Source organism: Lingula anatina, chromosome 1 (assembly GCF_051362555.1).
Source record: "Lingula anatina isolate TDL-2025a chromosome 1, LinAna3.0, whole genome shotgun sequence".
Classification (NCBI taxonomy): domain Eukaryota; kingdom Metazoa; phylum Brachiopoda; class Lingulata; order Lingulida; family Lingulidae; genus Lingula; species Lingula anatina.
In genome coordinates this window covers 36,993,894-37,010,804 of record NC_141767.1, presented here as the reverse complement: position 1 = coordinate 37,010,804, position 16,911 = coordinate 36,993,894, and the positions used below count along the sequence as shown (strand labels likewise).

The window sequence follows — 16,911 nt, the reverse complement described above, 5'->3', positions numbered from 1 at the left end:
AGAAAAAAACATTGCTAAGTTGAAGTATGCATAATATTTCAACAAAATTAACAAAATTATTGAGTTAGGCACGATGCACCCTAAACTTTTTGTTGTAAGTTATTTTTTAAGAAGAAAGTGTTCTGTGAACTAAAATTCTGTTTCTCATTTTAAGATTGCAGCAAAAGAATTGAACATTTACTGCCATATGGACCATAACTTCATGACAGCCAGCATACCAACCCACCGTCTGTTTGTTCATGTGAGGAGACTGGTGGCAGCTGGCTACAAGGTGATCCCAAAAGTTTTTGAACCTGAACTTCATTGAAATGAAATTATTACCAGTTTGAAAAGAGATGGTCTGTAGGAAAGGGGGGTGGGGGTGGAAAGAACCATCCTTTTGGCTGAAAAAGTCCACTTTGTGTAAAATTTGATATAGGTTCATGAAAGTTTCATGGTAAAAGGTCTACTTTTTATAAAAAAAGGACCCCCTCTTTGAAATTGCTGGCTACACAATACTAATAATTGTGTTACATTGAGATTGATGTCCTCAGTTTTATATTATAGAGCACCATATAATATTTCAAGAGCCCATCTATTTTCTTTTGGATCAGGTGGGAGTGGTAAAGCAGACGGAGACAGCAGCCCTGAAAGCTGCAGGAGAGAACAAGAGTGCACCGTTCACCAGGGAGCTTTCTGCTCTTTATACAAAATCTACTCTCATTGGTGAAGGTATCATCAGAATAATTATGAATGAATAAAGCATCTTTTCAGTTGTTTTACCAAAGTACCAGTTAGAAAATATTGTTTTACCATAGACTAAAATACATTCACATGTAAAAAAACTGCACTTTGATAATGTAAGTAAAACAAATGGCTAAACAATTTTCTGTAAAATGTACTTAATAAATTGAAAATAAAGAAATGCAGAACTTGTAATGCTCGATAATCCTGATTTTTTAAATATATTTATTATTTATCTATTTTTTTAGATGTAGATCCACTTTGTTCTGCTGGCACATCAGGTGATATTAGCCCTAACTGTTACCTGCTGTGCCTGTGTGAAGCTCAGATGAAGGAAGAAGGCAGTGGCAATATTACATTAGGCTGTGTGGTAAGTGGAAGCTTGTCACTGTTCTAAATGCTGCTGTCTGGAAGGTCCACTCCCATGAAAATCATTGACCATATCAGTATTTTTAAGAAAACGATACAATTTGTATTTAATACCACAAATGTTGTTTTTTTTATTTAAAAGTTGCACTAAATAAAAAATAATAATAATTAAGAAAATTATTTATTTATTTAAATGAAGTGTTGGACAAAATGTGATTCATTTGTTTATTATTGTACAGGGTGCAAAATTAGCTGTTTAATTTTATGTCTTAAATTAACCATCATTGTGGAGAAGGCAGACTGAAATATTCCATTTACAATTCTGTTTAAGGCTGTGCAGCCATCTACAGGGGATATCATATATGACAGTTTCACAGACAACAGTTCTAGAACAGAGCTCGAGACCAGACTTGGCGTCATTCAGCCTGTGGAGATCCTCCTTCCTTTGGCATGTAGTCAGGAAACGAAGAAACTCATTAGCCATTATACCAGTTCATGGTGAGCTATGATTACCCTGAGGTTCAGAGATTACTGGAAACTAACTTCCACTATCAGCATGTCACTGTTGTTTCCAGTTATCTCTGAAAATCAGGGAGGCTTAGGATATTCAGAGTCATTTTTAGAAGAAAGAAAATACAAAACCTTAATTTTGTAATCAAATGCAGCCATGATATTATAGAAATCTTGTGTTAATTATTTTCTTTTATTAATCATATAGAAGTCATGTTGTGTACAGTTTTATATGATTTTATAGTTTGTTCAATTTTTGTATGTTTACCAGAACTTATTTTTTTGCATATTTACTGTAATATTTGGGTTAACATCTAGGTAGAGTCAAAACACTATTGCTCGGTACAGTATATTTTCACTGATTGTATTTGTTGTATAATTTTTTATGTTTAAGTGTTAATGACAGTGACAGATGTAGAGTGGAACATCAGAAAAATGATAAGTTTGAATACAGCAGAGCTCTTCAGTGTGTAGCAGAGTTTTACACTTCCAATGGAAATAAAGGTAACCACCCTTCAGAATGTACTGCTCATAGATAATGGAATGAAAACCTTAATATTTGTTGTTTGTCCAGGGGGGGGAAAGGTGACAAGGAATTTTATTTTATGATATGGCCACCAGAGGACTGTAACCAGCAATTTAAAAGGTTTTTAAAAACCAAAAAAATTGAACTGATGATTTGATGTTGAGTGGATGTTTTCCTGCATAAAGGGCAGTTCATTCAAACCCACACCCACTCCACTCCCTTCCCTTATATAAAACAGAGAACATGAAAAACGTAAAGTATTTTAAAGTTTTGACCACATTTGCAACTTTGAAGTATTTCTATAATTATGAATGAATGTATCTTTCAGCTGAAGAGATCACCAAGTTGCCTGCCCCTGTGGTGAGTTGCATAGCTGCACTCATTGATTATCTGTCTGAGTTCAACCTTCAAAGAGTTCTGGAACTGACAAAGTAAGAATACAAAGTCTGGGCTTAATCTAGCTTGTTAGATTTTAGCTTGAGGCACAAAATATTTCAAAGATTGAAATAACTATTATTAATTTTTCATTTAATTTTTCATTGATATATTATTATTAATTCAAAGTTTTGATTTGTTCAAAATTACCCTTGCTGAAAGTAATTTCGTAGAGTGTACCCAGCAAGCAGGAATGGAATTATACTGGTATAAAATTCAACCTTGAAGTCACTTTTTAAAAGTATTCCTTTCTTCTACTGATGGGAAACATTATCGTGATGACTTTTGGTTTTAGTACAGGGCACAGTATTGCTGACATTGAAATCTGGATATGGAGCGGTTGCTCTTTATTTTCATTTGAAATGTACTTTTTATACTTTGTTGCAGTAATGTTAGGAGATTTACTGTGAAAAAGAACCACATGTATCTCAACGCCTGCACACTGCGCAATCTTGAGGTTCTGAGAAATATCACAGATCAGGGAGAGAGGGGAAGTCTGTTCTGGGTTCTAAACAACACACTCACTAAGTTCGGTGACAGACTTCTGCGGAAATGGGTGTCACAGCCATTGCTGGATGTAAGGTATAAGAGAAGATAAAGCAATTTTTTGTGATAAAAAATGAAAGGGTAAGCTTTAGAAACAATGTGTAAATAAAAGCAGCTAATTTTCATTTTAGAGTTTTATTCAAGAAATTCTGGAAAGCAAATGTGCTTTCTTTAATGACGTGATTTTGGTCAATATTCATATTATAAAGCTTGGGTGTCTTTTATATTTAAGTGCTCTGAATGACCGTCTAGATGCAGTGACAGAGCTGATGACATCAGAATGTGTAGCTCTGAGTAGAATGAGGGAGGAATTGAGAAAATTACCAGATTTGGAGAGGGGTCTCTGCACCATATATCACAAAAAGGTTAGTGTAAATTTGAGATTCATTCTCGGAAAAAAAAACAACTACAGGTGCTTAAAATACAGAGTAAGAATATTGTATGATTATATATGATAAGATTTCAACTGAGCATATGCAGAATAAGGTCACAAACCAGAACCAGATTTAAAATAAACAATTATGACATAAAAAGGCAAAATTGCAGATAGTGCAGATCTTTTTGTTTTACACTTAATAAAAAAGAAAGAAAGAAATATGTTACATTGTTTTGATATTTTATTCCTGCAGTGTTCAACATTTGAGTTTCTCAGGGTGACCCAGTCCTTGAGCAGAATACAGAGTTTACTCCATGAACACAGAGGCATAACCTCCAGTCAACAATCAGCACGCATGTTAAGAGAAATATTTGAGCAAACACCTGTCTTACTAGAGGGCATACATGGATTGGCAAATGCAATAAATGAGAAAGCAGCCAAGTAAGTGTGCGTAGAAACATACTGTGAAAAAACTCCTACATTGTTCTTTTGGAATATTAATAGAGAGAATACGTACATAATTTTGCTTGTTAAATGTGACCCCAATATGTGGTCAAGTGCTACATGTAGTGCGCCAGTATTTAGCCATCTTACATTTACTTTTATTAATACTTGTGTAAACTTTGTGTAATACTTGTGTATAACTTTTAAAAATAAATATATGGTACCATAGCATTTTGCAGGCACTCCTGTTCATTTATGGTATAAGATATCATAATTTCATTTCAGGGAAGGTGACAAGTGTAACCTGATCACTGATGAGAGTCAGTTCCCAGATGTGGTGAAGATAAAGTCAGAGATAGCACAGGTCACCACAAGCATTCACAATCATCGCAGAGATGTACGTCTGACATTGAAGGCCCCTGCTCTGGATTATGTAACTGTGTCAGGTCAGGAGGTATGGCCCCTGCTCTGGATTAGGTTTAACTTACTGGGATAAATTTCCATTAATTCTGTTTGTAAATCAGTATGTTTTCTTATGTCCACCTAAGGTTAAGTGTGAATATTTCAAAAACAAAATATAAATTTTTATAATGTCAACTCTATTTAATGGGAGAAGTAGATTACAAAATGACCTTGTGATAAATGTTGATAGCAATGCAATGGCTATTCACTTTTTCCTTTTTTTTCTTCAAGTTTCTAATAGAAGTGAAAAATTCTAACTTGAAGTTAGTGCCGTCTGATTGGAAAAAAATAAGCATGTGAGTGTACTAACTGAATAATTGGAGGGATTTGATTTAAATTTATTCACATTAGACCTTATTTAAAATTATCGATAAAAATGCTGGACTGAAGCTTGCAAAGAGTAGTGTAAATATATGTTTGAAAAAGTTAGCTCTACTTAAATATGTATGATACACATGTTGAATGCATGATCAAGCAGCATACTACATTGATAATACAAGCGTAAATGTTGGAATGCACCTAAAACATCTTGGTGCAAAATTTATGATCAGTATTACTTTTAACTTACAAAACTAAGCTGTGTATTTTCACCTTACAGAACTAAAGCTGTCAGCCGGTTCCACTCCCCATTTATTGTTAAAGCATACCAGAAACTGAATGAACTAAGAGAGCAGTTGATCCATGAGTGTAACAAAGCTTGGCTTGAATTTCTTGAGTAAGAAATGTTTTTCATTTTATCTAACTTTATTCATTTATTTATTTTGTGTTGTTTTATACACTTGTTATTTTTAAATAATAAAAAGATTTATAGAAGTTCAGTAGAAAAATACAGTAAAGTGAAGTGAAATTTTATGATTCAGTGTAATATGTGTTATCAGAAAAGAGTTAAATTCAGTCTGTTGGATGACAGGTATTCTGAGTTTGAGTATGGTTAGTATTATAATTCCAGACAGTTTGGAGAGCACTATTTGGCATACAGGACTGCTGTTGGCAACTTGGCTACTTTGGACTGTCTCTTTTCTTTAGCTACAGTGGCAAAGTCAGCTGGCTATGTACGGTTAGTTCATTTCCCTTACCATATAGCAGTTGAATTTAAAGTGATACATTTCAATACATTAAAAAGTCAACATATAATACTTGAACTCTCAAAGATTACATTAAGAAACTTGCTTTTACTAAATTATATTCTAAATTTGTCAATTTGTACTACAATTTGTAAGCTAACTGCAAACTCTTAAACTTGTCTGACTTCTTCAGTCTTACTGTAATTGGTGACAGTTCATGATTTATACAACTTGAAAGTTTTCTTCAGGTAGCTTATAAAACAGATTTAGAACCTAAAAAACACTAATTTGATTAGTTATGTGCACATCATATCTACCTTGAAGAAAAAACCTTTGAACTTCAAATGATTTGATTTAACATCTAAACTGGCATAACTTTTTTGAAAACTATTTTGTGCAGACAGACAAACTGGTCTGTCGATTTGTTTTACTCTATTAAGCCATATTGTTAGGTAGCTTAAACTGTGAGTTTTTTTTTTTTTTTTTTTTTTTTTTTTTTTTTTTTTTTTTTTTTTTGTAGGCCAACTTTTGTAAAAGATCAGACAGTGATTCAGATAGAAGAAGGACGCCACCCTGTGGTCGACTTACTACTTGATGGGCAAGACCAGTATGTCCCTAATGGAACTAAGTTAGATGTAAGAAGACACTGAATGGTGGTTATATATTGTGTATTTTAGGGCCTACTTTACTGTTTCTTTTACTGATATCATTAAAATTTGAAGAATAGATAAACCCTCATGTTTAATACTGCCTTGGAGAGGAATTCAGCTTTGGTTTAGTATCATATAGTCTGAGAGGATGCAAGCCTAAGGGTTTTGTGTTAAGTTTTTGAATTGTTAAGATATGTAAATCTTAAATATACAATGTTTACACCATGTACATTGCGCAGTTATAGAAATATGTGACATTTATTGTAACACAGATTCATGAGGATGAGAGATGGCAAGAAGTGATCTACAATGGGTGTTACTTGCAGACTTGTTCAGATAAAGTTCACATTGGGTAGCAAGGGAAGTTGTTGAGAACGCTAAATAGAGTATTTTGTCCCCAAAATTTTAATCTGTCAGAAAATTGCAAACAGACATGCCAGTTTGTCATGCCACATTTTGTTTTGTGAATAATAATCTTTGTTATTCTCAGGGCAGTGGTGAGCGTTGCATGATCATCACAGGACCGAACATGGGTGGTAAAAGTTCCTACATTAGGCAGGTGGCGCTGATCTCCATCATGGCGCAGATTGGTTCCTATGTTCCCGCCAAAGCTGCGACTGTGGGCATCCTGGATGCTGTGTATACAAGGTGGGCTGAGAACTGTGAATACTTCAGGAAGACTTATAATACCAAGATTAGGATGTCTGTGACTGTTGTGATGTTCACAAGTTATGGAAATAATTATTTTGTAGGATATTAAATTGTGATTAAATATTCTCAGGTGGCATGCCAGTGTAATGATAAATTTCAGAAAGTTGGTGCTTCATTCAAACAACTGATAAGTCGAACAAATTTTTACAAAATATATATTTTAAAATGTAAGAAGTGCTTAAACCACAAGTTTTCTTTTCCACTTCACCAGGATGGGTGCTTCTGATGCCATATACCAGCACTGCAGTACATTTATGCTGGAACTCCAAGAGGCCTCAGAGATCATGTCACATGCCACAGAGCAGTCCCTGGTCATACTGGATGAACTGGGCCGTGGCACCAGTACACATGATGGAGTAGCCATTGCTTATGCTACACTCAGGTACTTTGTGGAAGAAGTAAGTTTATATTATGTTTAATGTGGAGAAAATGTTGTACTGCTTATGTTACAATTAAACTAAGATCACCCTGAACTATACCCTATTTATTGTGATAAGATTTGAAGTATTATTACTTTACACTTAGAATCATGTTATTAATATAATATATATAAATAAAATAAAGACAAAAATCATTGTTAGCTAATAAGGTGTACTTTTGTTGCTGTAGGTGAAATGTTTGACATTGTTTGTCACCCACTATCCTCTCCTGTCCACACTGGAGACCCTGCTGCCTGGCTGTGTGGCCAACTACCACATGTCATTTCTGCTCGGCAATGACACTACTTCAGGTGAGTACATGTCACTAGGGCCTGTTTCACAGTGAAAGTTTATGTGTATATTTTAATATTTGATACTCTCTGAACTGAAGAATTAAAATTGTCTTATCTGCCCGTGTGAAAGCAGATAAATAGTGAGCTGATATTGTAGCAATTTTCATATTATTAAACCTACAATATTTGGTTAACAGATATTTGATAAACAAACCTTCATAAGTTAACTGACGCTTGCACACACATGCACCTTTTATTTTTCATTTAGGTGAAAAGAAAGAAGAGAAAGACAACAGTGATACAGTCACATTTCTGTATCACTTAGTGCCAGGCATGGCAGCAAAAAGCTATGGTTTAAATGTTGCCAGATTAGCAGATGTGCCAGACAATGTCATCCAAGTAGCCACAAGAAAATCTCATGAACTTGAGAGGATATTAGAGGAGAAAAGGTGTGTGTCCAGTTAAAATGTTCTATATCAAGCTAGGTTTTGTATAATACTTTCAAGTAATATTTAATGCTGTTTAGATTTACAAATGAATCAAACTTTGATTTTAAATAATTAAAATATATTAGTTTCCTAGCAGATTTTGAATTTTGCTAGAAGTAACATTTTAGCGTTCAAGAGATTTCATTTTCATTTTTTAGGATACAAAAGGAGTTATTTATGAAGCTCATTCATGGAAAAGAAAAGAACTTCCCAGAAATATTCAAAGAGCTTGGGAGCAAAGACTGAAATAATTTTCTTCAAGTGCAATCTTCACTCTGGAAAAGTGCAAATATGCTTACATTTAATAACAAAAACCAGTTATCCACATTTTATAATGAGTAAAACGACTACAGCAGTGGATGCTAAAATCATATCTTAATCTGGCAACTATTGTTATGATATGGCCTGGCCATACCTCATTGAGCTATACAAAAACTTCAACACTGTGTATCATAAGGTATAAAATTATGCATTCATGCGTAATGATAAGTGAAGTGACTGCTTAACAAGCAGCTGATAAGCAATTTATTTGTGTGACAAACACCATCAAAGCATTAAAGAGACTTTTTCATCTGATGCAAGCTTTTTTGTTTGATCATACTTTTGATACCATTCTTTCTATGAATATGTTAAAGCATGAGAGGACAATGAAGTTGTCTACACAGAAGACTTGTGGGAACTGTGGATCCCTTGGACATGGGTGTGTCTAAATCTTTATTCCATCCATACATGGTGTCTAACATTTGATCATACACCCCTGTAGCTCAGTTAGATTTTTTAAAGCCGATTTTAATGAGTAGAAATGTCCTTTTTTAATTTTGTTCTTTTGCTCAAGGTACCGTAACCAACATGGCTACATGAACACATTCTGTGCTCTGTTACTTGTAGTTTCCTAATTGTTTTCAGTTGTTGTACTACTGCCAATAACATGTAAAATATTAGACTCACATTTGTAAAAAAATAAGTTGTTGGCAACCTCATTAAATATTGCACATCAGGTTGAACTGGAATGAATTGGTTTCACTTGGGAGTTACTTCAGTCACTTGGTCTAACAACCTTGCTCCTGTGATTATGGAAGTGGTGGCAATTATAAATTTGTAACCTGAAAAAAAAAAGTCAAATATTGCATACAATTTTTTCCTTATTCGTTATTCACTTGTGAGCCTCTTATTTTGATTTACTGTTGTATTCTAAATCATGCAGCAGGCAAAGGGTTGGAAGGACTTAATTCATGCTGACACTGATTAACTTGCTTTCTGTGTGAAATCAATGGGCATAAAACAACCTATAGCCATATCTTTATACCCTGTTTTATCGGTAAACGACCACATGAATGTAGAAGATTGCCTTAAAAGCCAATGTTTTTTTGTACCCACCTTTGACTTTGCCAAGAAAACGAAGAGCTGTGATCTCTGAATATGTACATCCTCCCAGAAAGTAGACAAGAACTACTCGAAGGTATTTGTTTGGGTCAGCTGCATCAAATAAATGATCAAATCAGAGTCTGAGTTCAGTGTATTTTCAATACTGATGGTGTATCAACAGCAAGGAATAGGGAGTTATTATGGACTGAGAAAACGGTCACAACAATATACTTATAAAAATGATGATAAGCATGAAAATGAAATACTAAAAATACATATATTTTAAATTTAACTGCTTAACTTTAATTTAATCTACTGGCACCTTAAAATTTGTGAGACATGAGTGCACATTTTCCTACTGAATTAACCTTTTTTTAACTTTTATAAATCAGTGCTTTAATTTTAAAAAATATTGTGCCAGTTTTATAACCAGAAAAAAAACATTTCTAATGTTTCAGACAATTCTTTATTTAAGTCAATTCCTATGGATTTTTTGTCCAATTTAATTTTTTTTTTTTTTTTTGTGAAACCAGCCCCTAGCATTAATCTAAGTGTTTTTTAATGCTTGCCCTTTAAACCAACACCATAAAACATTCTACATACATAAACACACACAAATCTGTTACCTTTAAACCTTGCAGAAGCTGGCATCATACTGAAGCGTGGTATGGACAGTGTCTTGAGTACGGGATCAACATCCTCAAAACTGCACTTGTTCAGAATCTGGAACAAGAGCATAGGTAGTATAAAAAAGTAATACTCAAAAAGTCTGCCAAAACTAGCAAATGTATGGTCAATAATTTGTAGTGGTAATTTAATATTTTAAATTATTATATTTTATATTATATTTTATATTTTATATTTAATATTTTAACTTAAAAGTTAAATTTTGTTGAGTCAGTGAATACTTAGTATTCTGAGAAAATTTAAATTTCATAGATCCTGTATTATTTAAAAATTACTTGAATTTGAATGTATTTTCTATATCCTAGATATTATTTATTTTCTTTAATTAAAATATATCACACAACAATTATCTGTTGCAATTGTCTTTCATTTGATATTGTTTACACATTTCCAACTGTGTGTGGTGTTCTTTTTTTTTTAGCATATAACATTACCTGCTCCACTAGTTTACAACTAAGAGGTGTGTAAGCACCTCCAAACACATAAGACATATCAGTGGGGAAACGCAGGTCCAGGTTTTCTGTATCTTTAGGAATCTAAATTTAAAAAAAATTATCAATAAATATCTGAATGACCAAAAAAAAATCATGCTCACAGAGCTATCAGAGCTATATAGTAAGATATCATTTAAACACTGTAAGGCTTAGCATCTGCAGACTACCACAGTTAACTTAGTACATCATAAACATTAATTCAAGAGACCACTGTTCAGTCTATGAATAAGTTAACAACTCGAAAGTCCAAGCAGGAGCTGGTATTACAGGTTTAAATTATCCTATTGTATCATATCATATATCATATAAGTCAATTCAAACTCAATACACAAATTATTCATTTATTACAAAATCATTTTCTAGTAAATTCTGTTTTGTACAGAGTACCCAGAATACCCTTAATCAGCCAACCCCAATCAACTGACCAGTTTTAAACTTTTTGATGCTGTCTGAAATGAGCTCTTCCATGTCAGTGACCCGAAGCTTGGCACGGCCATCTTGGCCCCCTTGCCTCCCTTACTGCCCCCTATTGACTTGTAGCTGTGTTGGTCCACCTGTTCTTTCAGCAATCCAAGTTTTTTCAGATTATGAAAAGTGAGCATCCAGTCATACCCTTCAGCCTGTAAATAAATTTGCATATCTTACATTCAGGTTTGTTCACTTGAATATATTTTCACGCTTGCAATACAATTAAGATTTTGAAAACCGTTTTTAATTTACATATTATACACTTTTATGTTAGGAACATAGTTATTGGGACAAGAAATACAGAGACATAGAACAAGGTCTGCAAGCATTTAAAAACATGAGATCTGCAACCAGCTACAAAATATATAAAACATCTGATACATAGAAAATAAAATTAAAATAGTAAAGACCTGCTATATACTTACATGAAGAAACTGAGTTTTCAGTGACTTGTATTCTTTGGGAGGGATTCCATCTTGTGTGAGTGACAGTAGACAGAGCAGCCTTAATGTTTGCAGACAATTAAACTAGAATTATCAAAAATTTGAAAAAAATCAATGTTAACAGCCCATAAAGGCATCCATTCTTTCATTTTATTTCTCATTTGAGCTTAAAATTAATAATTTGAAAATTCACAGCATTTTCTAAGTTCATCACATATGACAATTAAATGTTAAAATTTGTAAACCATCACAAGTTAATTTCACCTGTCTGTTGAGTCTTTCTTCAATATAATTTATACTCTCTGTTCTACTGACTCCTTCCAACATATCTGTAAAAGAAAAAACAAAAAACATTTTGTATTGCAGCATGAAACAAAATTATAATGCTCTATCCTAAGGAAAAAACTTAATTCAGTATAGATTAATCCATTATTATTATTATTATTATTATCAATTATTACCTTGATCAGTAATAAAATTAACTGAGTATGCTGAGTTGGGACCAAATACTCCAATCATCCAGTTAAATTTTTAAAGTGCTGGAACCCCTAGTCATACTTACTGTAAAATGAAAATCATTTTGGCAAATCATTATATTAATTTATATAAGACCTTACGTAGAGGAGTGCTTACTGTATTCTACTCTCAGAAGTTCTTCAAAATCAATCCCTTTAGTCTTCCTGCTCATGATCACCTCACTGGCACCAATAACTGAAATGAGAGGAAAATGTGCCCTGTCATAGTAACTTTTTTACTAATTACAAGTAGAAAGTGTTAGGAGAGTATCATTTACAGATCCATACCTAATATTTATGAGAATTCTTGGAATTCCAAGATCAAGACCACATCTACACTTTCTATCAAATCAGGCAAATGATGTGCCCTTTTCTAAAATACTTTATAATTTCAATATATGTCAATTATTAAGTAATGCATATGGATGTGTGCTGGGTACATACTTACACAGAGCCAAAGATTTATGCTGCTGTTTAAGATCCTTCAAGTCATTTGCGACAAAATCCTTCATGTCACGCACCGATTCTAACTGGTGTCTTTTCTGGAATTCAAGTCATTTTCATTACTTAACCTTACTTCATAAAAAAATAATTTGTGAAGTGTGCACCACTTTCATTCACCAGATTTCTACTAAAAATACAGCAAGCTTAGATTAAAGGCAGATATCAAATCAAGCAACAATTAATCTTCAACAGAAATACAATTTTAATCTATGTGAGTGTTGGCAAGGTTACTCATCTCTGCTTATTTGGATTTTTCAAATGTCTTTAAAGAGTAAAACAAAAACAAATTTACTCACATCATAACCAGATTGCACCTCCTTTGCTTTTCCACTCAAGAAACTAAACACATTGGTAAAATGTCTATTTCTGATCTCTTCAAAAATCTGTTAATAAATATAAGAAATTGTAGTAAAGACGTGTATTCTTATATAAAAATGATCTTCCATTAAAAAGAATATACAAAATTGAAACCCTCCTTTTTGGTACAAACTAGCATGATGAAAGAGAAATAAAATGTACAGTTTACAAAATACATCAAAACTGAACAGGTAACCCATATCAGTTCATATTCTATAAAAAGGACAATACCAAACACCATTTAAGAATCACCACAACGAAAGAGAAAATAAAGAAAATACATGTCGAAATTCACGAAAGTAAATATTTCATTACAATAATTTACATGATATCCAAGTTCTCCATTTCACCTACAACAATCTATGTATTAAATATACGAATGTTATTATTATTATTATTATTATTATTATTATTATTATTATTACAAATAAATGAAAAACCCATTACTGACCTCGTCCTGGCTGGTCAGCATTAACTTCACTGGCTGGTCTCTACCAGATACCTCATGTCCAAACTCTATACAACCTGAGAAGCAGAACAGAAACTGTTCATTACACAAGTGTTAAAAATGCAAATACACAGCAAAGCTTGCAAATGCACAGGAAATAAGTTTTCAATTAATGCAATTTTAGGAATAAAGCAATGGCAAATTGAAAATCCTGAAATATGAGGATGGTAGATAATAATGTGTACCTTTAATACCAGATTGTGCAAAGATATTGCACAAGTTGAAAAGTTTTTTTTATAATGTCATGAACAAACTCACACAGACACAAGTCATTATCACTTTTTTCCTTTTTATATTTCCTGATCATGTAATGGATTCTGTTTAAACCATTTCACTGCATTTCTCAAGCCCAAAGTCAAGTAATACCTACCACTCTGTATACCAAATACTTCATCTAACAAACCCTCATATGTCACCTGTGAACACAGCGGAGTCACATAATCTACACCTGAAATCATGTGTTAAGTTTTTAATGTAGTTTGTTCAATATGTCACAACTTCATCCAAACACCTACATGTAATTGTTTGTTTATGCATCAACTTATATTAATAAAAACAATAATAATGATAATTTACATATGAGTAAGGCTCTGTTCTCACAACTTTTAGATCGATCTATCACCGCGGGGAGTCTCACTAGATTACTGTCAGATAATCCCCCTTAAGTGTCCGTCCCCGCCTACTACAAGCTTTAAGGGGTAATTAACTTTCGTGTCCGCCCGGCTGACAGCTATTTAGCGTGAACCCCCAGGGAGTTAGGTCGATCCAATGTAGGTCGATCTAATCTATGAGAATGGGGTGTAAGATGGACTTCATGAACATCCATTCCCTTACATCCTTACTTTATTTGTGTTCAAGAACAACTTTTAGATCAGTAATCATTACGTGTAACTATGATCATGTTGCTGATGTAAAATTAAATCACAACATAAAAAGATCTGCACATTTGTTCTGCACACTAATGACAATATATTAAAAAAGTAAACATCACACTTGCAATTATTTTGAAAATGAAAAAATATGAAACTAACTTCTGTCTATCAAGAAAACATGTCCAATCTCAGACTCCATGCCAGTAATAGACTTTGACCAATGTCCTAAACCATATGACGGCATCTTCTCAAACATCTGCTGCACCATCTAAAATGACACAAGATGTGTGTGTAGCAATACATATATAATAAATATAAATTTTAAATATTACAAGTAAACATGAAATGAATTATAATCAAGGAATTATAATCATAATCAAATATTTTTTCCTCTAGAGTATCTCTACTTGTCTGGCCTGATATAAAAGAGAAAAGTGAAAAGATACTTAATATTCTTAATTACAGCAAAACTCTTGCCCAGGTTTTTGTAACCCATAGCTACTAAATTGTTTATAAATATGCATATTCCATCCTCACCTTAGCCCCTTTACCCAAGGCATAAAAACACGGAATAGGTCCAAACAGCTGCTGAATTCCATTTAATGAAGATGCCACTGTGTGCTGCCACATTTGACTTTCTTCCTGTTATCAATTACAAAAGATCCATATTAGTACTATATAATGTAGGTAAAATTAAGGTAAAAGGGAGTGTGGGAGGGGGAGGTTGGTGTGTGAGGCAGAAAACTTTCAACATCATTAAATATTGAATTGCCTTTGTAATATCATTATTTAATTCATTTAATAATGCTGATGGACTACTCAATATCAGACATAGCAATTTCTCTAAAAAAATAATGACCCCTAGCTATTATGCACATACTACTGTAATGAACAAACTCACCAGGAAAAAGTCTCTAAAATACTCTGGTAATTCCAGGGATAAGATGTCCTGGTCTATTGGGATAAGGTCCAGTTTAAACTCATCTGTAACTACGTCTCCAAACACTCCTTCCTCTTCCAGTACCTTGTCACACACATGCAGCTGGTAAAGTGACAAACATATATTCAGAAATCTTAGAGAATGCCAGCATGGGGAGAAGACTTATTCTCAAATGCATGGATTTAGTGGTATCCCGGTGCTCTTCAGTAAGCTCCCAATGTCAACTTAACCAATAAACATAGCATCAAAATCAGCATAAATATTTTAAATTATTCCCTTTTTATTGCTTAAAATTTAGAGATGTTATTTGAATTTTATGATGTTCAACTTACTTTTCTAGGTGTGAAAATGATTTTGCACACTAATTTTTTTCTGAGTCCCTGTTGTGCTTTTGTTTTTTCTTGATTTACTTGATCAGCAATAAGCTTCACATTAAACATGGTTGGGTGTACTAGATATATGCGTCTGGAAAAAAATATTCATTAAAACAGAGAAACTACTTTACATATACCGGTATTGTAGTGCTTACGATTGCAAAAATAACTGTTTAAATAATTATAACAATAGGAGTAACTAATATCTGAGCTCTGTCAAATCAAATTTGACCAAACTGATAAAACATTTTAGCCAAAACAAAATTCTTCAAAAAAAATAATCAGAAACCAGTGAAAAATCTTTTACATGTAATTTTTGTTTATTCATATTTTAAGCTTAAGTACATGTAAATAACCCTTGGTATTTTGTAAACATAAATGTAAACATAAAATGTACAACACTCACTGGTCACAGCCCTTAATATCCATGTTAGCTTCAAGTTTGAATATTTTGTCTACACCGTGTTCCTTAAATAAAAGAAATGTAAATAATTTTCAATTATAAAAAGTCATGACTTAAAAAGGCACTGTGTTTATTTTTGGTTTTTCTTTATTTTTATCTTATTCAATTTATACTTATTTCATACACTAGGCAGAATAGACAAATGCCATTTTTATATACTTTTTCAGTGAAAGCACACTGTAATTTTTAGCAATTGGTTTCAAGGAATGAAGCAGTGCATCAAGATTACCCTTAACAGCTTTGCCCCTGCAATACGATCTAAAGGCCGCATCAGGTTTGGTCCCAGCACCAGATCTTTCTTCCCTTGTACCTAAAATATCAACACATACATACACAACATACTGTGGCGAAGAGATTGTGGCAAATTAAACTGGATACATAACAAAATTTTGGTATGAAGGATGATACTAACACTTAAAGGAAATATAAATTGTCACGCCTCCCTTTTACAGGTACACTGTACATTAGATATAGATGCCCCCCTCCCCCCCCCAAAAAAATAATAACAATTATACAAATAAAAATAAACATGTAAATATGAGTTACACTTGTTTCTCTCTTCTATAGAGAACGGGTCAGTTTTGTTGAGATACCCAGATGATTATCTCTGGCTTTAATGCCCCAGATATTTCCAGTAAACAGCCCTGAATTAGTACTATAAATTATGTAGTTACTTTTAACTTGGCTACTTGCTTACCGATTCCAGCAGATGAACCAACATATCTTTAGCAACATGTCGGAGAAGATACACGTTGGGTAAATCCGGTGCCTGTTCAGACGATGCTGCCATTTTAGTAAATAGACACCGGGTTGTGTCTTCAGTTACCACAAATATCCCAGAAGTTGGGTGTTTCTCTGGAGTTTCTTGGTAGGCAGTTCTGCAGGAAGTGAAGGTGGTAAATATA

The 16,911-nt window shown here is 33.2% G+C and overlaps 2 protein-coding genes across 2 annotated transcripts in view; one reads left to right on the top strand and one right to left on the bottom strand.

The window, feature by feature from the left end:
• Nucleotides 1-9,519, top strand: part of LOC106158626 (DNA mismatch repair protein Msh3) — an 11,004-nt gene extending 1,485 nt beyond the window's left edge. Inside the window, exons 3-21 of the mRNA XM_087001224.1 lie at nucleotides 155-271; nucleotides 594-711; nucleotides 972-1,093; nucleotides 1,424-1,590; nucleotides 1,997-2,106; nucleotides 2,457-2,559; nucleotides 2,951-3,145; nucleotides 3,342-3,474; nucleotides 3,739-3,926; nucleotides 4,215-4,383; nucleotides 4,623-4,687; nucleotides 4,990-5,106; nucleotides 5,341-5,448; nucleotides 5,976-6,090; nucleotides 6,596-6,753; nucleotides 7,028-7,214; nucleotides 7,426-7,546; nucleotides 7,797-7,977; nucleotides 8,175-9,519. Of these exons, the coding sequence (XP_086857350.1) occupies nucleotides 155-271; nucleotides 594-711; nucleotides 972-1,093; nucleotides 1,424-1,590; nucleotides 1,997-2,106; nucleotides 2,457-2,559; nucleotides 2,951-3,145; nucleotides 3,342-3,474; nucleotides 3,739-3,926; nucleotides 4,215-4,383; nucleotides 4,623-4,687; nucleotides 4,990-5,106; nucleotides 5,341-5,448; nucleotides 5,976-6,090; nucleotides 6,596-6,753; nucleotides 7,028-7,214; nucleotides 7,426-7,546; nucleotides 7,797-7,977; nucleotides 8,175-8,262 (2,562 nt within the window). The 3' untranslated portion in view covers nucleotides 8,263-9,519. The remainder of the gene's footprint in view (nucleotides 1-154; nucleotides 272-593; nucleotides 712-971; nucleotides 1,094-1,423; nucleotides 1,591-1,996; nucleotides 2,107-2,456; nucleotides 2,560-2,950; nucleotides 3,146-3,341; nucleotides 3,475-3,738; nucleotides 3,927-4,214; nucleotides 4,384-4,622; nucleotides 4,688-4,989; nucleotides 5,107-5,340; nucleotides 5,449-5,975; nucleotides 6,091-6,595; nucleotides 6,754-7,027; nucleotides 7,215-7,425; nucleotides 7,547-7,796; nucleotides 7,978-8,174) is intronic.
• LOC106156153 (vacuolar protein sorting-associated protein 33B) lies at nucleotides 8,705-16,911 on the bottom strand. The gene is made up of 19 exons (XM_087001228.1): nucleotides 16,704-16,911; nucleotides 16,236-16,316; nucleotides 15,950-16,011; nucleotides 15,502-15,634; nucleotides 15,131-15,271; nucleotides 14,767-14,871; nucleotides 14,389-14,497; nucleotides 13,728-13,805; nucleotides 13,301-13,374; nucleotides 12,789-12,875; nucleotides 12,437-12,530; nucleotides 12,107-12,184; nucleotides 11,738-11,802; nucleotides 11,456-11,557; nucleotides 10,988-11,182; nucleotides 10,503-10,604; nucleotides 10,008-10,104; nucleotides 9,394-9,492; nucleotides 8,705-9,119 (listed from the first exon to the last, which is right to left on the bottom strand). The coding sequence occupies exons 1-19, from the start codon at nucleotides 16,794-16,796 to the stop codon at nucleotides 9,037-9,039; spliced, it is 1,878 nt and encodes a 625-aa protein (XP_086857354.1). The 5' UTR covers nucleotides 16,797-16,911; the 3' UTR covers nucleotides 8,705-9,036.